Below are 24,626 nucleotides of genomic sequence, written 5' to 3' on the forward strand. Positions count from 1 at the left end.
TCGGCCTCCTCCTCCTCCTCCTCCCCCCGCCCCGGCAAACCCGAGCGGCCCTGGGGCGTGCGGAGCGGCTCCGCTGGGCGCGGGTGGCGGAGTTTTTGCGGCGCTGGGGCCGGGGCTGCGCGCCCGTCGGGCCCCGGCATCGCTCGGCGGCGCGGCGGGGCTGGGCTGGGCTCGCCTCCCCGTTTATACAGAACAGGATCATTTACATAAAGTCCTTAAGGCAAATAACTGTTGGGGCTCTAATTTATATCTGATCGAAAATTAGCCGTCATTATGCGCTCCATTAGCAGCGTCTTTAATGTGCTTCTAAGCACCATTTGTCAAGCGGCTTGTTAATATCCTTCAAGTCTTTAAAGTTGAGAGCTCATTAAAGAGTGCGCTCTGTTATTGATGTAATTTAGATGAGTTTGGTGGAGGGAGTGCGCCGCGGACAGCCTGGATGAGCGGGGAGAGGCTGGGGCTGCCCCCGGGCCGGGCGAGCAGCACCCCCGGCGCGGTGGCCCCGCACGGTCGCCCCTCACGGCGGGGCCGGGGGAGCCTCTCCGGGCCGAGGCGGAGTAAACCCGGTTAATGAGGTGCAGACGTGACTCCGCCGCCTCCCCCCCACTCCATCGGAAGAGCATAAAGGCCAATAAATTACCTCCGCTGCTTATCTGAAAATCCATCTATCCTGTCGCTTTTCCCTCCCCCCCTCTCCGCTGGAGGAGATCGCGTTTGTGCAACGCTCTGAAGCCGCCCCTGAGGGCGGGCTGTGGGGCAGCGCCCTCCGGCCCCTCCCCGCCCCAAATCCTGCCGAAACCAGGTGTTTATGGGGGCAGCCCCGGCTGAGCTCCGTGTCCCCCCCGTCCCCCGGGCGGTGCGGGGGCTGGCGGGGAGGGTCCTCCCCTGCGCCGCCGTCCCCGGGCTTCCCCCGGGCAAAAGCAATAAAGCGGGTAATTAGACTGCTAAAGACGGATGTAAATAACGGGGGAGAGGCGGCGGTGACAGGCGTGCGACGGGGCCGTGCCCCCCGGGGATGAGGAAAGGAGCCCCGCAGAGCCCCCCCCGAGGCTCTGTGAGGGGTGCCCGCTGCCTCGGAGGGCACCGGCACTTCAGGAGGGACTCACCACCCATGAGAGAGTGTCCTTGGCTCCCGGAACCCCCCGGGCGTGCAGGGCAAGGGCCAGGGCAGAGGGGGCTGCCGTGCGGGGAACGCTGCAGGTTTCAGCAGCCTTTCAAACCCCGCTGCAGCCCGGCAATCCCCCGCCCCCCCTGCAGGGGCTCCAAGTGGCCTTTCACACAGGCTTCTGTCAAAGAGGTGTCCCCTTCACCCCACGGTCCCAGGGACACACGGACACCCCGGGTGTTTTTCCTAGAAGGGTGATGTGTGAGCAGCCGCGTGTGTGACCCAGCCCTGCTCAGCTCTGGGCAGCGAGCCCAGGGGTGCTCCCCATCAGAGCAGGGTGGGACACATCCAGCTCTGCCCCTCACATGACAGATGGCTGCTCCTGACCAGCTGGACACATCTTTTGCACTTTGCATGCTCTAGCATGAGGTGTCCTGGTCCTAGAGCCACCACTTCCATAGAGGTCCCCAAAGCTCTCTGGGCAGTGGAAGAGAAAAATACCCTCAAGGCAGTGAGAGAAAGCACCACCGTGGGTGGGCAGACGCTTGAGGCACAAAGAGCCACCAGGCGGCCCGAGGGTGACTGATGAGCTGTCCTTGCAGATGTGCCCTTGGCGATTGTCACCAGGAACACACAGGAGCAGCAGCACAGTGGCACACTGCCCTGAGCTGGCTGGCTTCTGTTCACTTTGTCCATCTGCATGTGGCATCTGGGGACAAAGTCCTTTCAGGGCATGGGTGGGCACACGTGGGTGGCCTGCTGGACTTGAGGAAGGCTCCTTGCCTGATGGGAAGCCCTTTCCTACCCATCTTTTCACTCCCTCATAGCATCTTCTCTTGTCTGTGGCACCACATTATTTTGGAGGGAAAACCATGGAAGTAGGCAGGATAAACTTTGAAAACTCACATTTTTTAGGGAGGACAATAACAGGGAGATAGCTTTGTCTGTATTGAACAAAGCTGTTCCAAACAGGGATGTCAAACAAAGACTTGCCTATGCCATGGAAGAGCCTCATGTTGTGACCACACCAACATTTTATAGCAGCACTGGCTGCAGCTTTAACAAAAGTAAAAAGCAGTTCAATTTCTTGCCGTATTTTGTGGACAGAACTTGTGGATGTGCAGCAGCAAATGAACCATGTCCTATTCTCACCCTGGACACCCTCGTGGGATGGCTCCTGGCAGTGACATGTGTGGCAATGCCTACTGGGCAGCATCAGGGAGGCCCCTGGGCCAAAGAAGGGAGTGATGAGCAGGGCTTGGGCAAACCTGGGCATAATAAAAGCCTCCACTCCACAGGTACACACAAACATAGAGAAGTTACGTAAACAGATGTTATATAAAAAACCCCAAAAGATGTCACCTTTTGAAATAGTTTTCACATCCTGAGTTATAAAATTTCTTTCCTGATTGCTCTTCCTCTTAGAGATACAGATTCTTTAAGAATAGATTATTAAAATGCAGTGTCTTTGAAAATGACTGTGAATGAACACATCTGGTGCTTGACACAAACCCTCCCAAATTTCTACTACAAAAAGTGTCCCAACACCCTCCCAGTGAAGCTGAGGGTATGGGATCCTTGGAGACCACCCGGATCAGCCCCTCTGGAACCTGTGTCTGCACCAGGGAAGGAGGCAGGGCAGGTCAGGGCACCAGGCTGGCCACAGACAGCTCTGCCTCCCCTGTGCTGGCTGGAGCCAATGAACAGCTTCCCAAGCAATGCCTGGCCATGGGCTGGGGACAGTGTCTGCTCCAAGCAGGCTGTTCAGTGGTGCCCACGCAGTTTTGGGGAGGCAGGGGAATAGAGGAAGGGAATCAGCTGTCACAGAGTGCTGCTTGGCCCCAGGCTGGAGAACAGCTCCCAGCTGGTTCTGCAGACAGGCAGGGATGCAGCCACCAGAGACCACCCACCACTTACCTAAAGCTTTCTCTCTTCTGTAAAGCCTCTTCCCTGCTGGGGAGGTCTGGCTGTGTTTGGCCTGGATATGAAGACCAGATCCTTTTCCCCTACCCAGCTGAGCCGCTTTGTCTCCCTGACCCAGGCAGCAGCACTTCCAACTCGTGGAACAGTGTGGATTAGAGACAGACAGCTGATGGGCTCTTGCCCCCATGCAGGGTCGCCGGGCAATGGCACCAGGACTCGGTGAGGTTCCTCTCCAAGGACCCTGCTGCCTGTCCTTTGGACGATCCCAGAGCAGCCCTGCATTCCAGTGGCCCCACATGTGTGCTGATGAACAGGGCACGGGATGGAGCCACGGGGCTGGAGCACAAGGCAGCCCTGGGAAGGTGGGGAGAGGGTTTTCGTTCTTTTAGACAGCTGTTAAAATGTTTTCATTTAATCAGCCACAGCACGCACAGCTCAGTTAAACAGCTGGCACCCAGGCTGATGCACGGGGATGTGTAATTTTGATTCCTACCTTTCTGTTTCAAAGCTGTGTCGTTTTCAGCACTTTGATCCAAATACTAAACTTATTGTGGCATATTTATGTGTATGACATTTTCGTTCGCTCCTTTATTTATTTATTTCTGCAAAACACAGCACTGACAAGGTTTCTAGTGCCGAGGCAGAGGTGCTCTCTGAAGGAAAACACATGGTCCAAACTCCAGTGTGTGCTGCAAGAGTCCTGTTTTGTACAGGTCTCAGGCTCCAATGGCAGGAGCAGTGGCAATGTGTGGAAGAGCTCATGCAAGAAAAGGAAAAACCAGGCTGGGGCTGAGCAACAGTGTACTTAATGCTGCATTCCAATGGATTGTTCATTAATTTTATAAGGATACATTTTTTTTCTAGAGTTTTACAATTCTTTCAGGGTCATTACAGCAACTCAGCACTTTTACCCTTCCTTGGTAGCAGCATACTGATCCCCACAACATTTCCAGGAAGTAGGGATGTGCTGTTATCCAACCTTACAGCAGAGGAAAACAGAGAAGTTCAGGATGGATGAGGAAATGGAAAGAAATTTCCCACATCCTAAGAAGGCTCTTAGACCTGGGACTAACCCTGTCCCATCTGACAACACCTCCATAAAACTGAACCCTTGAATATCTCACTCCTGGGACACTGGCAGTATGAGGTACTCCATGGAATACCCATTTCTCTCAGAAGCACAGCAGTTTTTTAAAGCTCACACCCAGGTGTACTGCAGAGGAGAGGTGAAAGCTGACTTCCCCAAATTTGGGCTTTTATGTTGGGTTGTCTAATGTGAAATAAGGCACAACCTCTGGCTGACATCAGAGGATGATGTATTCATGAATCCTCTTGCCTGGGGCTTTCAGTACATGTGATTTTCTGCCTTTTCCATTGTGTGGGACACACATGGGATCTGTCACTTCTGCACAAAACCTGTGGGGATTTATCCACAGCTAAACCCCTTCCCCATCTGTCCCACTGGCCTGAAGTGGGCTTAAAACACTTTTTAAACTGGTTTGAGGCTGGGGAGGTACAAACAGAGATGCAAACAGACAGGGACAGCCATGTGGAATGTGGTTCCCCCAGGAAGGGAAGGAAGCCAGGTCACATCCATGACTGAGCCACCTGATGAAGAGATGCTGCTCTTGTGGACATTTCAGCACCTGAAGCATCTACTTCACCCTTTCCTGCCTCCCAGATAGCTTCTGTTCCAACAATCCTCATCCTCCCAGGGCAGCAGCAGCCCAAACACAGCTCTGATGGCTGAGGCTGGCATTTATTACGTGGGTCCTCCTGTCCAGGGATGCCTGTGAACACAAACAGCCCTGTTACCCACATGGAAGCAGGACAACTCGTTTCTGTAGGAACATTTTAAACATCCTCACCAACAGTTTTAGAAGGTCTTAGGCTTCACATTAAGAGAGCCCTGACATGTTAAAAATTTAACTGGGAAAACCCAGAAGATTAAAGTAAAAAAAAAAAAAAGTTATTCCTTGAAAAGCAACAGAGGAATTGCTGGGGCTGTTAGTTTCTCAACTTAAGAAAATACTCTTTGACTCATACACGTCCAGACTGAATCCCTGGGCAGTGCTGACTCTACCCCTCCAGATCACTTCCCTTCTTTGCCCCTATGGGTGTTTGTGAGACAAGTCTTCTTGCCCAGAGGAAATCACCAAGTGTCTGGGCTGCCTCCCTGGTTTTTGTGTCAGATCCCAGTGAGATCTCTACCAGGTGCATGCTTTAGGCATGACAATCTTTCAACTGTCCCTGACTGAATAGAGAAAAATCAGAAGCTTTTCTCACATAATGGTACCTTACATCCGAAGGAGGAAAACCACCTGCAATTACAGGAGAAATATAACACTGAATGTGGTTCATTTTCAGTCCAGGCTTTCCGGGAAGAAGATGTTGCTCTACCTTTCCTCTCACTTCAAAATTGCCAGCCTTGCCTTGATCTGGGAAAGCACTGAGCTCAGATTACGGGCAAATACGATAAACCAACATCCCAGAACATGTGTAGTTCTTTATTTTGAGGTACCTGTAGGCACTTTTGGCTGGCATTTCATCATACCTCAGTCTTCTTTCTACCGAGGCAGAATCACTCTGATACACTGTAAAACAGCATTGCTTGCTACCTTACACCCTAGGCAGTGAGCTGTAACTAAGATGCACATGTGCAACCTGATTTTTTTTTGTGTCAAACACCTCTGCAAAACCAGCTCAACGAAAGGGTCACATATATAAGTCATTGTATGGCCCTGCAGACACCCCCTGGTTAGAAGTACCCTGCTTTTCTGAAGGTGTACAAAACTGCCAGAAGAATAAAAATTTTAATTACAAATCTTAACTAAATATGCAGTATTTATGTGTCTGTTTCAATATTACATTTCTGTGGCAAGTTTTTCCACTGTGGGTTGTTCAGTCATGTTGGGACAATTTGTTAAATAATGTAGAGGCACTTCATCCTGGAACAACATCTGAGGTGATTTACGGTTCCATCCTTTAGCAGCACACCTGTAAATCTCTATAAATTATGCTAACCCCTATTAAGTAGATATCAGGGTGCTTCCAGACAGAGGGAATTAATGGGGAAGCAGTTGTGGATGATCCTGGGTAAAAGCTTTGCCAGTTGGGGTTGCTCCAATACACAGACCTGCCCAGTTCACAGTCAGGCCTGAAGGGGAAGTTGTGGGAGGTCCAATCAAGTTGTGGAATGGCAGAGTTTGGAAGGCATTTAGCAGTAGGCTGCTGTCCAGAGATCAGTGACATTCCAGGCTTAAGTACCCTTGTTTATCTTGTAATGGAAAATTTATAGGTAAGATGTTTGCAGCAGCAAAATTTAATTTGAAAGAGCTTCTAATTTTTTTTTTCTCATCTGCATCACATCTTCATTCAGTAGCAAGGGGAAAATGAAGGAAGGCTATGAAGCACTGGAATTGCAGAGACAGAAGGGAGACTTTGAATAAAGGTGAAGAAGGAAAAGAATGAGTCCAAGGAAAAGTGGGGAAGAAAGCACAAATGAGGAAAGGATACATTAGGCTCAAAAATATCAGATTTACTGTAATTGGTACTTGTGTGTCAACCCAAAGCCTTTTCGCTGAGGGATGAGATTCTGACTTAGTTCTGCTATGAATATCCACCTACCTGAAAAAAGAATTTTTTCTCTTTTTAATGATGCAATGCTGTATGTGGAAAACAGTGAGAAAAGAGGATCAAGCTCCTAACCAAGGACTGGCCATGGCAAACCAGACAAAACATGGAAAGTACTTACCCCAGATGAGTGATCATCTTGCAGGGAGGCAAAAAACCAGCTAAAGATGGCAAGACCACTTCAAACTATGAAATAAACCTTTTCAGCTCATAGGTCTGTTACGAACACTTGCATTTCAATGATGTTGAAGACAATTTCCAGGTAGAAATTCAAAAGGTCCCAGTACAGAGATTAGGAAGCAAAGGTACAGTGACCATTAATTTGGGGCTGTCACACGCAGACTTTTACTTCAGCTTGCAATACCTGTGAAGACATTGAAGCCTTTGCTTCAGAAGTCAAGAGCTGATCTGTCTTTCTGTTACAAGAGAGCAGTCACAGGAAGGAGCTTTAGCATGCACCTGGAACAGTCTTCAAAGGCTCAGAAATCAGAGGAAAAAAGTAGAAGAGCTTCCTCTTGTCTTCCTTGAACACATCTCTGACCTATGCCTGAGATGAGACTGATCCAAACTTACTCTATTTTAGAGGTGCAAAAGCCTCTTCCTGGCTCATGCAGTCAACACCACGACAGGTTCATGAGTCTGGGTTTGGTTCCACACTTTTTCAGCTGATGAAGACCACTATGTATTTCCAGCACCTTTTTCCTTAGAAAAAAATAGTTAACTCCAGTCTCACAGTCCTGAAGATATTTCACTCTTGCCTGATATTAAGAAATGTACAACAGGGACTGCAGAAATGAATCACAGCATCTGATGGTGAGATTAAACCCAGCAGCTTTCAAGGGAAAGTGCCTTGTCTCACTGATGGAAATACCCCAGATCCCTACAGTGGGACGTGGGATCCAGGAGAAACAGAGAGGGTGACTAAGTCAAGTCATACATCTTGCAAATATATTAGTTTAGTTTTTTTTAATCTTTTACTTTCCTCACATTTACAGCTTGTTTGTTTTCTTCTTTTTTTTGGTGTGTTTTTTTTTAATTTACTTTTCACATAACTACAAAGTTATGTGGCACAGATAGTTTTAGAAAGTTATCTTCTAGTCAAGTTCCACTATCCTGAATTTTCTAGTCAGGAAGAAGGAGATAAAAACCCTAGAACATGACTTATATGAGTGACCCCAGCCAGGAACACTGATTAAACACCACCTGCTCCAAGGTGGTTTGTTGTGTGTGAGGAAGTGCAGTCTCGAGCAGGTGTTCATGTTTCTGCCAAAAGCAGTGCAGAACCTGAATGTGTTGGTGATGTTGCCCGTCAGGAACAGAGGTCTGTAGAGCTGAAGTAAAAGCAAAGCCCTAATTCAGCAAAACATTCTAATATCACAGAACTAAGAGTATCAAGGCTCAGCAGATGTGAAAGCTCATTGCAATTCAGAATTGAAATATAGAGGTTGCTGTGAGAGAGAAGTAACCAGTAGATTGAAAGCAGAAAATCCTGAACTTCCCTTATCATAAATAAATTTTGGTTTAATCTGTACTGCAAGCAGCCAGCAATGCCAAGGAAACCTTTTTCCTGGTACTTGTGTGGAAAGAGTGTTTAATTTCCTCAGCCAAGTGACACTGAGGAGCCGGGAGGCAGACAACTCTTATGAAAGCAAACAGCAAAGAATAACAGCGACCACCAGGCTTCAGGGAGGGCTCTTTGAAGGTATTTTTAAAGGCATTGTTATGGTTAAGTCCAGATTTAAGTCACTACAATTGTAAACTGTGAACTTGTGGCCAGATGGGACAATGTTTTCTGCTAGTCCAGGAAGACCAGGAGCAATGTTGCCAGGGATGGCACAGCTCAGTGCAGGAGGCAGCAGCCTTCCAAAGCTGAATTACCTCTGTGTAAGAATAAGTATGTCCCAAATGAGGGGCTGGATGTGCCAGTCACAAAAGCTGCCTCTGATAGACAAGGGCTACCTCTCATCTGTCTGTCTGGTGTAGGAAATCTCAATCCTAGCTGGGTTTGGAGCTGACTAGGAGTCAGGAGCTACTGCTACTCCCAGACACCCTTCTTAGCACGCTCAAGTTCCCAGTCTCTGGCTTGTGCATGTGCTACTGAAAATCTGCCGTGCACTGTTTTTTTTTGTCCCATGTCTCCCATGCTGCAGGAGACCAAATTGCAAAACTGAGCTGGAGAATGAGCAGCTGCTGACTACTTGAGACTTGTCCCCACTGGGATCCTCCTCAGCTCCTGGAGACTCCAGGCCTCTGTCAAAAGAGCACTCACACATGGAAATACCCATTAACACACGTTCTATCTACTTGTAAGTATCTGTGTGGCAAATATCGAGGTATTATGAAGTTGTGTTGTCAAACAAGACACAGGTTGGTTAAAAAAAAAGTCAAAAAGTCCTCATTCTCTTCTTTGTAGGAGCTGTTTTCAGAAATACCTGCCTGAATTTCAGGATAAAGGCCTTGATGCACATCACTTCCGAGAGCTGAGTTCACATCGCATGAGTCATAGCTGAACCTCACAGAACTACTCAAGACTTTAACCTATTTCTTACCTTTTTACATGTATATTATTACTTCTTCTAGTTACAATCTACTTTTTCCTAGTAGGAAACTAACATGTGGCTTTAGTAATACCTATCATCAATCTTATTTATTCCATCTATTTCCAGGTAATTATATATAGAGTATTTCTTAGTCTATATTTGGATGGCCTATTTAGAGATGAATGGATTCCTTCCAGAATGGCAATGACCTTTCGGTGACTCAAACATTAATTTTCTAAGTAGCATCACAGGTGAAATACCTTATACATCATCACAATTAACAAGATATACCCTATTAATGGTCAGAAAACATGCTTTTCATAATTATAAACAGAATCTTTTCTGAGATACAATCTTTCTCTCTGCTACAAATTGTTAGTCAATACCATTGGACACATTCTCAGCAAAATGGACTATAGCCCTACTCAAAAAGCAACTTAACTGCCAGGCTAACATATCCTAGGCACCCACAAAATGTAGATTTTAGAGACATTACACTTCAGAATGATTCAGATATTCATCTGCTACCATATGTTTGACAAGTCTCTGGTTTGAAATGGACTGGCATTATAGGTTACATTGATCTGCCTGCTTTCCTAACCTTTTTAAAGTCAACTCTGCCTGTGATTTCTGAGAGCACAGAGAAGGTTGTAAACTGCAATCCATATTCTCTCATGAATCTTCCTTCCTGATTGCAAATTAAGGGTCAGGGGATCAGATGCTTTCTAGTAAAACTTGGAGGAAGGATTGCAAGGATAAAGAAGGAGTTGGAGCAGAGAATAACTGTGTGCCATAAGAGGAGCTCCTTAAAAGAATTAAAGCACCTCTCATGTGAAAAGACAAAGGACAGAAATTCCATTACACCAACGTGAGCTCTGATCCCTGCAGATCTTATGAGCAGGACTGTGTCTGACAAGAGATCAGCAAAGGGAAGTGATGTTGGGAGAGTGCTGCTAATTCGGGGAGTGGTGATTTTATTTTTCTTCTGCAGCAGCACTGGGTCGATACTTCAGCCAAGTACTGTGCTTTCAGCTGGGCTGTGGGAGGTGTTCACCGGGGCTGCTGTGACCCGTGGAGCTCTGACTGCTTCCAGCAGCTGAGAGCTTTATCCCAGGATCCCGTCCGAACAATGATGTACGGAACAACAACCTGCCTAACCTCCTGTCCCATTAATTTGAAGGGGAAAGAGCCTTTGTTTTCCCACTGAAAAAGTCTGCAAGAGGCAGAACAACGAGAGTTACTAATCAGACAAATTATTACTGGGATGGGAGACAGGTATATTTAGCACAATACATGTAATTTGCTTCCAAAGCTTCCTGACCTTCAAGAATAGAACTCACACTTACATTGCTATAGGATGATAAAATTCCCCTTCTTTTTATTAAAAGCTGCATGATGAAAAAGTGTTAAAAAGTATGGGAGATTAATGCTTTAGGGGATTAATTCATGACCAATTCTCACAAGCATATCAGACTTATCATGTAGAAACAAGGGCAAAAAATAGTGAAAATAATGGATGCTTTTTAACATAACTACACAATAACTGTTGAGACACATAAACAGAATGTTCAGTTCCTGCAGAAGTGTACATGGGGTTAAAAGCCATTAAGAATTTAAGAACTTGCCCTTGATAAATTGATAATTACATTTTCTAGAATATTAGCATAGTTTATGTTATTTTATGCACCTATTTTTGTACTACAAAGGTAAAATTCAGTTAAGAAATTTCTTTTGACAATATTTCGATAAAAGAAATTCCAAATATCTAAAATTAGAAGTCATACTATACTTAAAAAGATTAGAAGAGCTTGTAGGCTAACAGGATTTTAAGATATTATTTGCAAAATTCTGCTGGGTTTAGAATGTTTTTCTTATTTCATATCAATACCATTAAAATATAAGGGGGAAACTTAAGGGGTGAACAATACAGATGCTTATATTTAATTCATAGTCCTGTTTCTCTTTCTGGTTTCCATAAAATGTTTACCTCATTTTAACACTCAGCAAAGAGATTTGTTGCCTATGTGTGTGCATAATTGCATGTGGGAATATTTCTATACAATTTTTCAGCCTTGCAAAAGCCTTCTAAATTAACATTGTTATAATAAGTATGGTGTTCAGACAATAAAGACCTATAAACAAAAGAACAAAATTATTGAGCTATTTGTATTTAAATTGCATGCATACAGCATTTTGGACCAAAAAAAGTCTAATAGGAGCTAGTTAATGATACATTTTTACTATTCTTTAACAAGGAGAAACCCTATTGTCACATGTCGACCAAATACTTGGATTACAATCCTGAAGAAAACTGTGAATTGAGTTATTACTATGGCAAAAGCTAATGCTTGCTCAAACACCATCATAAAACCTGATTACAGGTCTAAGGGATCTCACTACAAACTCTGAGTCTGGAAACCTTCATTTAAAGAAAGGAATGGTCAGTTATTGGGAGTGGTAAAGCTTTGTTTAAAAGAAGGGATTTTCTAATAAGTGAAATTATGAATCACCAATTTTCCTAAATAAAATTCAAAGGCTCAAAATCCTGCTTTTATGTGTATTTTGCAAAGTGATAACTTCAACCTTCTGTCCTCTGACTTCCTAATACCAACAGCAATGGCAGCAGGCTCTGAGGACTCTGAGTCCTCTGAGGACTGTGAAGACCAGAGGTGTCAGTGGGTCATGTGGGGAACCCACTGTCAGGAGTTTCATCAGCTCAAAATTGGACACAATCTTCTACACAGAGTCCAAAACCAGTGCTTCAGATTATTTATCAGAAAGAACCTAAGAAGAATTTTAGTTTACCTGATAGCATGAAATGCAGAGTCACAGAATGGGTCAGGTTGGGAGGGATCACGTCTGGTCCCACCTCTGAGCAGGGTTATCCCACAGCACATGGCACTGGATTGCATCCTGATGGATTTTAAACAAACCTGGTTGTGTTTTGAGTCCAACCTCTGATACAGATTGGATCACAATTGCACCATAGTGTGCCACGCAGGCTGGATCAATTCTATTTCAGCTACAGCTGAACCCCAACCACAACACACATGCTAAAATCACTGATAGCTCTATGAATAAGTTTCTCTGAAAGGGACCACAATCTGGAATTTAAAGAAAACTCTCCAGACACATTTGGAGCCTGATCTTACAAGGCATTGAGCATTTTGGATTGCCATTCATGTTTAATATCTTAACAGAAGGATCTTGACACTTTGGAAGATATTAAGCAATGGGAACATAAAGTAAAAAACTTTCTATGCTTCTACTCTTAGTATTTTTAAAAAACTTATTTCAATAACAGGAGCTTTTTTTCTGATAATAACATTTTAATGACAAAAATTGCTGAAATTTCTACTTTGTTGCATCACTCTTCAAGCATCTTCCTGTACTGATTATACGTGAGCTTCTCTGTCAATAAGCAGGCATCCTCTAGAATAAAAAACAGCAAATAGAAAAATATTAAAATGTCAGAAGTTTGTATATATACATTGATATCTACAGGTTTTATATTTGGGGTTGGCATCTGATTAATCAGATTTGTTTCTATCTCAGGCTAATTTCTGTAAATTAAAAGTAATTACAAGATCAAAGGCAATTAAATTCTAAAACTGAGAATATGTGTAAGAAAACTGACGGAAGTGTGAATTCATTCATTTACAAGCAGGAAAAATATAGTTATTTAGACATAGTAAGACAGAGATGATATGTAATTGCTTGTCAAAATCAGGTTAAGTATTGATAGCAATGACATTTTGTAAAAATCAGCAGATTGGTATAAAGTTTGGGGATTAAGAGCAAATACTGTACCAGGAAGATCCACAACTGGTGTCTTGGACAGAGGGTCACAGAGGCTTTGAGGCACTTGTTTCTTTACCAGGTTCTGTTGTTAAAAAAAAAAAAAAAGTGCACTAGTGTTTTAGACTTTTAATGGTTAAAAAAATGGTTTAATTGAAAAACAAGTCACAAGAGAAGGAAACCTAAAAAACACAGAGGTGGGTCACCTAAGACATAATCCTAGAAATACAGACCTGACAGGGATTTCTGCTCTCTGTTCTTGCACTCCTATGCAGGAGTTCTCCAACAGGACAGGTGTGGGTGGGAACAGCTGGGGAGCCAACAAGGGAGATGCATTTGGGAGAAGACGATGGTCAAGACAGCACTGAAAGACGGCAGGCAGGAGGAGCAGCATGCAGGGGAGGAATTGAGCAGTGCAGGAGGCAAGAGAAGGCTGCCACCTCTCAGTGGGGGTGTGATCCAGGGAACTCAGTGGCTGGGTCTGAAGTTCTTGACAGCCACAGAGTTAATTTCCTTCAGTAACGCTGTCTCATTCCTTCCTCACTCTGTTTCCACACCAAACTCCCACCTCCTGGCTGCACCTTCTGCTCCATTCCCAGGGACTCTCCAGCAACACACCTCCCTTTGCCTCGTTCCACCTACACCATCCCTGGGGCATTGCTCCTTATTTTGGGAACTACTGAGCTGCTTCACCTCCTCAAATGAAGAAAGTGCACATGTATATCTAGTCCATCCCTGACATCTATTCTCCAAGGATTCTGATGAAGGTTGTTTCACACCATCCCTAATCTCTCTGTTTCAGTGCTTCACAACCTTATTGCTTGGTTTCTTCCTTAATACTCAAGATAAATATTTATTGCAAATTAAACTGATTTTTCTCTTGTTCTACCTTTTGCAGACACAAAGAGCAATGGAATACTGTCCTCTTTCAGAATAACTCCTTATAGCTTGAGAGACTATTTTCCTTTCTCTAATCTTCTCTTTTGGAGGCTAAGCAAACACAGTCTCTTCAATATTTGAAGGACCTTATGTTTTCTTAACTGGATCCTCCTCAATTTGTCACTACCTCTTTGTACTGTGAAGCCTAAAACTGGAATTTAGCTTTCAGTCACAGCAGTACCAACGGTGTTTGTATGGCATTATAATTTAACTCATGGCCAAAATAAATCACCTAGTTCTGGTGGGGGTAAAAAATAATGTTCAAAGCAGTGTCTCTGCTGGTGCAATGTCTGGAACAGATTAAAACTACTGGACCACTCATGACTCAATAAAATTTATGTTTTGTCATTTCACAGGCTTTTATTAAGTATAGTTGCTAACTAGGACTTTATCCATACTTGTATGCAAGTAAGAACAGGATAAGTAAATCTATGAAGAATATCTGAGAATTAGCATTCCCATATGGAGTCTCATTTTGTATGAGGGCAGTGCGTGTGTTAGTGGTTTATTCTGTATTTAACAATGCGGTTATTCCAGGTGACGCATTCTGAAACCAGGCCTAAAATACATGAACGGGAATTCCTTTCCTAGTAGACCAAGTCTTAAATGAAAAAAAAATCTAACAAAACCTGCACGGCTCTGTTTAGTTTAGGAACTCGGCCACGGGGAAGCAGCCCAGAGCCCCAGGCAGTCAAGAAGTGCTCACAGGGAACTGTGCTGTCCCACCCCAGCTCCACACCAGTGCAGTGGTACTGCTCTTTCCAGGGGATGCACCTTGATGGAAAAGAGGTGCAAAGTGAGTGACTCAAGCCCAAAATGTGGCTGGGTACAGCAACATCTGTATTTCCAGGCAAACACACAGAAAAGCATCTCTGACAGCTACAGACACTGACACGTGCAAGCAATGGTGGGGATGTGCACATAACAGATGGGGAGCCACAGCAGAAATTGCTTTTCTCATGCACCTTTTGGCCTTTTGCCTTCACACTTGGACACCAAGCTATTATTGGCTGATTAACAGTTCTGCCCTCCCAGCACATATTAAGCATATCAAGGATAACTGATGGAACACTGAGCCATAAATGTTTTCTTGGCATTTGTTTGGCCTATGCTATTTGGAAACAATAAAAGCATCTCATATTCATAATGATAATACATATATACCACCAGAGATAACACTATCAAGCATTTTCCTTCCATCTCATTGTGCAAAATGTCGAGATAACATTAATGTGTTAATAGAATGTAAATACAATTAATCATAATAGGATGTCCCTGACAGATTATCACTGCTGTTGATAAAATACAATTAAAATTGTCTGGTCAGATTTTCAGTGCAGCTAGAATTGGCATCTCTGTTCCTTCTGTTTCCATGTGTCTATCTATGGAACACTACACTTCTAAAAATCCGATTATTTCATGCTTTTTTGGGAGAAAACAATGCAGGGATGCAAATCTCTTACATTATATGATTAGTGAAAAGCCATACAAAAGAAAGAAGGCCACACCCACAAAGACCAAAGCTACAACTAACTCCAGAGAGAACAGGAATTTTAGGCACCATTCTCTCAAAAGATTATAAAGAAAATGAAACAGACGACATCTGAGACTGCATGCCCATGTGATGGGAAAGCATTCAAATCCAAGGTCTGCATTATTCAAAGACTGTTGCACTTCATTTGAGGCAGCTGAAACTAGTTTGAAAAAAAATAAAATATACTTTTTTTTTTTTGAGGAGATGACAAAAGTAAGAATGAGCATAGCATGTATGAGGTGACCCAGAAACCATTTTTCACTGTATTTTCCAAATAAAAAAACTGAGGTCGGGCCTACTGAAAGTGGGAAGTGGTGGGCTTGGATACAAAGCAAGGGTTTCTTTGTGCGCTGCCACCTCCTCATTGGAAATCCCTGCCGCAGGATGTGAGGATGCAGTAGTTTTCTGTGGGCTCAAGAAGTGCCATGGCAAACAAATAGAGGGAAAGCCCATAGGCTCTCCTACTCTTCCACTACAGCTCACATGCTTAAGCAGAATCCTCCAAGACATCACCTGAAACAAGATACGGTAACACGCTACTATGTTCTCACATGTACACAGACATGTACACAATGTGCAAAGTTGTACACAATGTGCAACTCCTGCTAATGAGACTGAACTCTGTAGCATACATACAAAAGAAGTCATATAAGGCAACACAGCGTTTTCATTACATCTACTTTCCTTTAGCAGAATTACTTCCATCTATTTAGATCCACCACTAGCCAATACTGCATTTTTTTGTCACAAAAGGGAGAGAAAGCAAGACTATCTCGATGTATTACCATGTTGGTGCAACACAGCTGATGAGACATAACTCATTATTGTATTTTAAAATTTACTTGCATTTTTAAAGGTCATGCAGCTGCTTTGAGTTATATAATCTGAAGAAGGATGCAATGGTGTAGGAATAGAGATAGAGCAGAAAATAATATGACTGCCAGCAAGATGCTCATCCCATACTTGTAGATGATCTTCCTATGTATTTTTCTGTCTTGATAAATGAAAATTGATACAATGCCTTTTAAAAGCATGTTGGGCCTACCTGTTTAACCATGTATCCTGACTTGGTTCAGTTGGAATGAAGGCAGTTGTACTTGGAGGTTTTCTTAATATAAAGATTAATGAATTTGTACAATTTGGGCATGCAAAGCATTTCTATCGGGCATATTCCATTTAGAATAAGCAGTAAACCATATATAAGGGTTGTGTCAAAGTTTACTGAATAGGGCCCTTGGTAGTTAATGTAACATTTCTCCAACAAATCAAAGGTATTGTTCTATGCTCACATGAATATACAGTAGCCATTACCTTAAATTTAAAACTCACTGTGAGCAGCAAACACACTGTGGGGATATGAAGGCCATATTGTATCAGTGGAGTCTGCAGAGATTTTCTTCATATGGCTTTGCCTGGTTGAAATATATGTTGCAGTTGAAAGCTAAAGGGATTACTTTTGAATAGTCATCACAAAGGTTGATTATATTCGTATATCATTTAGCTGGACCCTGCAGGCTATTATTCCATTAGCTGTGCTGGCCCTGCACTGTCAAAAAGTTGATCATATAATGTAAAAAGGGTCCATGCTATGTTAAGGTATGTGGAGTAACTTGAAGCAGTAATCTTTTAAGAGCAGTACAGCTCTGTACTTGAAGGTAGATTGCATTTAAAATAAATACCCCCAAAATGGAATAAGTACAAGAAACCTACCTCTGTTTCCTATTTTTCCTTCTTGAAATAGGCTGCATGCAATTTGAGTAAGTTAATTGCACCAGGTAAGATATTGGCTATGGACTATTTTTTCATGCTCACAGCCAAAATAGCTGTGTCTTTACGTGAAACCCTCGCGGAAACATTTCTGGTGAAATAGGTTTGCTGATTATGCTTCCCTTGTACATGCAAACACACACACACATTTTCTTTCAGTGCTTAATAAAATGGATCTTCAGATAGTTCCATTATGTGGACGCCTTAATATTATTTTATGCTAAAACACGGATGGCGAATTAGATTGAAAGCATCTTACTGTTCCAGGAGGCAGAGCAATCATGGACTATCCCTAGATAGCAAATGCTCCCATTGGGGAAACAATGCCAACAACACAGGCTAATGAATCACAGCAGTTATTAATCACGGGCATTTGGAAAAGCTACACATAACAGAGATGGACTCTCCAGATTAGGAAGGTTAGAAGGTAGGACTGAGAAAAAGACAGAAGAACATCCAATTGCATTTTAGAATAAGTCTATGGATGACCATTTGCTTCAGTACAGTTGTGCCCATGCTTTGACTCTCTCTTTCTAAGCAGGCAGAGAAAGACACAATTTAGGTGGCTTGGTTGTCTCAGCTTTCAGATCCTTGAAGGACAATTTGGCAAAAATAAATAAATAATAAACACACAGATACAAGAGCCTTAGGGCTTATGGCCTAGTTGGAAGTGAGACAGTCCTTCTTTTATTAGACAAAGTTGTTTAATTTAGATTGTAAAAGCAAGAGTTGGTTCTCTTTCAGTACACCATATATATTATTTAGGGCAATGAATGAGTCTTTATGAGTACAAATGGGAGCCTTTAATGAACTACAGCAAGCACTTGAGCAGGTAGGTTTCTCTGAATAAAGGCTTCACAGATGGGCAAGTTTATGAATGAGAAGCAGAATTTATTTTATAACCTTTTGAAGAGCCTACTCAAACTACGGCACTATAAAGAAAGTGCAAGGAAGTTTTTCTGGTTTGGGTGAGAAAATCTAAGAGGAATATGAATTTTTCCCTGACTAATAACTTCCATTGTTTACTTATTCATATTCAACAGCTCTCAGACAAATTAATTTTCCTCTCTTACAGAGTTTGAGCATGTTCCAGACATTTGTGCAACAATGGAAATCTCTCTTGATCTTATATTTTTTTCAGTTCTGTGCATTGTTATACATTCATCTGTGACATCTTTTGCACAAAACATTTATTGAATATAAATTGTAAATAACAGCTCTATCAGGCCAAATTGCTGACGGTAGATAGAAAACCAGGCATTTTTCTCAAGGCCAAAATATGACAATGTGTGTTTTGTGAATCTGGAAGTTAGAGATCAGAAAAAATCTCCACAAATATTAGCAACACAGAAAAATCAGCTTTGGAAAACAATCATCAAGAAGATAACTTCAAACATGAAGAAACCTAAACAAAAACACTGCCAGTTTTTAGTTTATAGTTTTACCTTTACTGTCAACAAATTCTACATTAAATCCAAGCTATTATTTAAAATTTCAGTACAGCATCTTGTGTCTGGCTCTACTTTGTACTTGAACTTTGTATTTGTATTTTGTACTTCAGTGTCTTGAAATATTCTCAGTCAAAGGCAAAATTTTCCAGTAAAACAAAGCAGGTAAGCATCTGCCCAGCTGGTTAACAAAAGTTTCCACAGTGCAAAGCAGAATTCCCAAATGGCCTAGAGAAGGGTTTATTTTCTTTCAGCCCCCATCCAGATGCAGAGTGATCACAACTGGAACGTACTTGCTGTCTCCTAAAGACAGGACAAGGCCTGGGGGACCTGCTGAGAAAGCAAACTTCTGAGCAAAGGGTGTCTGCTTACTCTCATGGTAGAAGTCAAACTTGCTCTTGGCTACCCTGAGCAGTTGGTGAGGAGAGAACACACAAGGAGTGTAACAATACTTCCATTACCTCTATTTCTGTTGACATGGGCTATCACTACAGATTGAGCCTGAAATCTACTCAGAAATCTGTATGAATGGAAACCCTTACCTTACTCACAGAAGTGGCATTTTATTGTCTCAAAGAGTGTCTGCCAGTATTTTTAGAGGCATTCCTACAGACTTACAGAAATGTGTCTATCTCAATGATACATGCATCAAAATTTTAACAAACACATTTAGAGTTATGAATGAAATCTACTCCCATTGCAAAGGACAAAGAAGCAGTAAGTGGGCTGATATTTCTGACAACATGTTGATCATAACAGAAGCAGAATGTTTGTTCCTAATTTGTATGCAGAATTATCATGGTCACTTCACTTAAAAAAAAAAGCAAATCCAGTTATATTGGGTGCTCAGTAAATAAATACAGTACTGTAGCTGTGAAAACACAGATCTCAGGCACAGTAACAATTTTGACACCAATTCACAACAAAGCCACTACACTGAAAAATTCTTGCTGTCTTCCCCCAGTTCACTACAATCCTTGTACTGTAAATTTAAATACTCTGCTGGAGAATCTACTTTTTGCATTTAATGTGCAACTCTTGTGTATGACTACACATGAAACCTCATCCTTTTTCCTTTACTCAGACATAGTGCATTTTGTCTGTTAAGTACTTGGTATAAAGGCAGAATTAAAACCTGCAAGACAGCATAGCAGGACAGTTCATACCTGCCTTTTGTGTACACCACCTTCCACCCATTGAGTAAAATACTGAATAGAGGAGCTGCTCACTGGCAGCGTGTAATATTTATTTCCGAATATGCAGCTTGATATGTCTTCAAAGGACCTGACTGTCACAGAGCGGTTAACTCCCCTTTCTGTGAAATTCAGGTTCCTTAAAGGCATCCCAGGGGAGGAAAGCTGGGAAACATAGATTACTTAAACATGTCCTCTTGCTTAACTGTATGCCATCATCATACTGAGGTTCAAATACAGTATCAGACTGCTCTGATTTTAGTTCTTTTTGCTTTATCTCTGTATTTTGATATAAGCGTCTTGTGTAATTTTGTTGAGAGTTTCTTGTTCTGCAGCTCTCATTCTTTATGTTCTGGTTTGGCTCTGCAGTTTTCCAGCCTCTAAAAGTTTACCTGCTCTCCTATAATTACATTTGTAAAAGTACTTTTTCATGACTGAGACTTCCAGCATCTCCAGTGACGACTCTGCCTGGTGGCTTGCAAATCTGAGGTCTCTGTAATGCAGGTTTTTTTACCTGGGAAACTGTCTTCCAAGAGCTTAGCCAAAGGTATCAACTGGGTACAGAAACAGAAGCCAGCAAAGCGAAGAAATCTCAGCAATGCATCTGGTACAAAAAAAAAAAGGAATGCCATGGAGATTTTTTTTCTCCTTACTTGACTTTAGCTTTACATCTTCTAAGGTACTTCAGGCATGAGTGCATCCTCTTTGGATGAGGAGATGTAGGGATGTGTCTGGAAGATTATATTCTTTAAAAAGAAGGGATAGAATCCCTTACAGAACTATCAATTTTCTTGTGACTGAACTTGTCATTGTTCCCCTCAAAGACTGAAGCAAAGTGCTCTTGCCTATCTTAAAAAATCAACAAAAATAGCTGCTGGAAATAAAGGTCCTGGTTTATGCAGGGTCCTTGCAGTGACATGTGCTGACACTGGTGTGCTCTGGGACATACCTATCCCATGGGCACTTGGGAGAATCTTCTTTGTCTCAACTTTTGTTGTTGATTTTACCAACAGATTGAGAACATAGAATCAGAGATCAGACCTAATTCTCTTCACCAGGCATTGGGAACAATACTTTTGCTGGCCACAGCAACACAGGGTGTTTAGTTTCTCCCTCCTAGTTTTTGAATATATGGCCATGTTCCTCCAGACAATGTGTGACAACTTGAAAGGCCACTACTTGTCTTTACAGATAAGTAGAGAGCTCCAGCTTTCACATCAGTTGCCCGCTTCTTTTGATGAGAAATAGATTCACATGAAAAAAAGATTACACTGAAAAATGGAAATGGATTTTCTGCTTTATTAGCAGTAGCACAAGACTTGTGAGCTACTTTAGAAAGTTATAGAACTACAGAGGCTTTTAAGAAAAAGCCAGCAGAAGCCAGAATTTAAAAATAAATGCTCTGGCTAGTCTGGGCCCAATTCTCTAGTGATGCAGCCAATGCAGCTCCACTGAAGTTAGCGTGGTTATGTCAGCTTTGCCAAATTGCTTCAAAACAGATCTTTTTAGAAAACATTTGGCTTGAGAAATTTTAAATTCACTTTGAATTATGCTGTACCAGTCACATTGTTTTGCTCTAAGAACAGAGATTAGAAGCATGCAGCGAGCAAGCAAAATGTCTTCATGAAGTAAAAGATGTCACCCTTGACACTCCACTCCTGGACCACAGTGATGAGAGTCACCTGCAGGTACTCCCAGTGTAGCAGACACTTAAGGGAGCTGAGGGGAGGTATTAGATTTCTAATCTAATGATTAGAGACGACTTCCAAGTGCAAGGGAAGGACAGCTGCAATGGGTGACGTGGCTTCTTTTGGATCTTTTTCAGAACCACAATGCAAGGGGAGAAAAGGGGATAGGGTTATTTAGGTGTTGCTGCTCAGTTCTGTCCCTCACAAAAGCACCAGTGGATGTGCAGGCAGGCACCAGCTGCTGCTGGTTTGAAATGCTTTCCTAAGATGAGAGAAATCATGCAAAGACACCAGCTGAGAAATAAGGATTTTTTGCCCGGGGCACAAGTCTGATAGGGATTCTGGCAGATTTTATTTTTTTTTCATAAACTGTTCCCACAGTTGAGGAAATCTGTTATGAAATTAACTTAGGTTTGAAAATCTTACAATTTCCCCAAATTCACAAAGTGAATGGTGATCTTGAGATGATTTCAGGTGTCTAAATTTGTTACAGACTGTGCCATGCCCCTTCATGGGAGGATGTGAAAGTCTCTTTGGAAGATGGATAAATTTCAAGCGCTAGGTAGAAGACTCTGGGTACCAGTAATTTGATAACATCAGTCTCTACTCAGATAAACCTTTGGTGCTTTGACACCAGGTCTTCCCAATAAAAAGAACAACTGGCTTAAAATCCATGCTGGGATCTGTATGTTCCGATCAAACCACAGTCCTGCCTCATAGCACAGCTCGTAAGGTGTAATAGACAAAATTAATTGCTATAAATTGGAATAAGACAGTCCTGGTTGGAGGTTTCAGAGTCTCCAGGTCACAGGCGAGCCTGCCAGGCATGGCAGTGGGTAATAGCCCTGGGAAGGTTTACTTGCCCCACTGCAAGTCTCCCTGGTGGACTGTTTGCTGTGGCTCTATTTAATTCTTAATCTCTGCATCTCTGTTTAATTCCTAGCTGCTTTAGAGACCTGTTGTAACATAGCAGTTAAAAAAAAATATTCACATGTACTGCCAGGCCTCCCCAAAGAGCACTAACTTGACACGTAGGCCATGACAGCTGGGCTTGGACTACTAAGAAATCTAATCCAGGGTTTCCATCATCTCAGTTGTTGCCTTTCTTTCATTACAGTTTGACTCAGCCCCTAATGGATTCAGCTTTATAAAATCAGAAAAAGAGGAAAAGAAAGCAATTTATTCATGTTTCACTAGAGCTCACAGAAGACATGAATTTTCTCTAAAAATGCAAATTATTTTGTGTCACACAAGTGAGACTGGGCAGCTAAAGCTCTTAGAGGAAGGGTCTTTCCCAGGGCTAATGTTTTTATACCCAGTGATTGAATAAATCGATCCCCTTTTTATCACATCTCTTCTCCTCTCCTTTTTCTTCAGAAGAATGTAACCAAAGGTACAAAAGCACCCTTTTAATTCTAAGAAAACTGATTATGCGTGTTAATTTTGTTTTTAATCCCAGACATATCAAAATAAACACCATAGGCACGCATAGCAGAAATCAATAGCTCTTAAGCATCAAGTTAGTAAAAATAAGGATTTAGTAAGAATCCAAGATGTAAAAGACTAATGTACAAACTAAGCCCTTATTTATGTAATGTGCTGTTATACAAGCTCAATATAAACCTGAAAGAAACTGTTCCAGAAGAGCAGAAATGGTTTACTTGCACTGCATCAAAAATGACCCCATAAGACCTCTTTTACTGAGCTAGCCCAGATATTTAATGTGAACATATGTTTTTAAAGGATTTCTTGTCTTATGTCCAGTCATTCTTGTTAATTCATGGGACAGCACACTGCAGATGTGCTTTTTTCTATGTTACATAAAGCAAAAATTACATATAACGAGTGCAAGGTTGGTCATAAAAAATAAATAAAAATAGACTCTTAAAAGCTGGGAAATCACAAAGTGAAGCTATCACTCATTCTTATTGAGAAGGGTGAGAACAATGTGAAATAAAACTTGCACATCTATGAAGAGACATTCCTAATATGCCAGCACATGCCTGTTGTTTCCCATTCTCTATAGGCTGCTTTCATTGGTCCAATATTTCTTCCATTAGGGTAAGCTGCAGTGCATGTTTGCTGTAGATTGCCTTTCTAGTCATTGACTTCAATTTTAATAGTAATTAAATTAAACATTTTGAACCTATCTGCAAGTTTGTTTACTTGAAAGAAGAGAGGAGTCTGTTAGTTTTTGTGCATTCTACTTCTGGGTGAGAACCTTAAACTGCATGTTTGTTTACTAGCAGTGTTACTTGTTAATACAATTGTTTAATATGCTAATAAAATAACTTTCAGGTTAGTTTTCAAGTACTAATCTAAATCTAAGTATTAATTTGTGCAATTCATCCATATGCAAACTAATCAGACCGTTGTAATGAGTATTTAATTCTGTATGGTTTTACTTCTTCCTGAGTGCAGAGGAGAGAAGCAATACCGCTTCAAAAAAAGGAATATTCTCTTCTACACTTTTGCTGACACTAAAGATCTCAATCTTGCATCCATTATTTTTACTTTTCTTTCAAGAGTTGGTATAAGATGGCATTCAGAAAGAGGAATCACTGTCTTCTAGGACATTGCTAGTTTAGAGATCGCTAAGTTCACCTCTGTCAAAAGTACAGACATCCTAAATGCACATTTCCTTTATATATTTACATTCAAATTATTATTTGTAATGGCAAAGTAGGTTCACAATTAACAATTATGTGAAAAGGCAAGTTTAGTATGAAATTTGTTTTCAGATTTTATAGGAACAACATGTCACAGATAGAAATAGTTTCCCATTAACTTTTAAGTAATGCTTTAACAAAACAATGTATTTTTTTTATAATTTCATCTGAAGTTTAATCTCACACACAAATGATTGAGAATCCAATAAAGACAACAGCTGGCATCTTAAAAATAGTTTTAGTGGAGAAGTTTAAATTTTGAAACAAGAGATTTATTTTGAAGAGTTCTCAATCTGTTCATGGACAACTAAATTTAGTAAGACAATGGTAATTAATGATTTTGTGTATAATGTATTTGCTATGGACTTACTTATTGACGAAAATTAAGT

At 41.9% G+C, this 24,626-nt stretch overlaps 1 protein-coding gene across 1 annotated transcript in view; it reads right to left on the reverse strand.

The window, feature by feature from the left end:
* Positions 1 to 4,615: 4,615 nt before the first annotated feature.
* Positions 4,616 to 24,626, reverse strand: part of TTC29 (tetratricopeptide repeat domain 29) — a 121,828-nt gene continuing 101,817 nt past the window's right edge. The window contains exon 11 of the mRNA XM_062493663.1: positions 4,616 to 4,818. Within this exon, the coding sequence (XP_062349647.1) occupies positions 4,616 to 4,818 (203 nt within the window). The remainder of the gene's footprint in view (positions 4,819 to 24,626) is intronic.

The sequence above is a fragment of the Cinclus cinclus genome, chromosome 5 (genome assembly GCF_963662255.1).
Source record: "Cinclus cinclus chromosome 5, bCinCin1.1, whole genome shotgun sequence".
Lineage (NCBI taxonomy): Eukaryota > Metazoa > Chordata > Aves > Passeriformes > Cinclidae > Cinclus > Cinclus cinclus.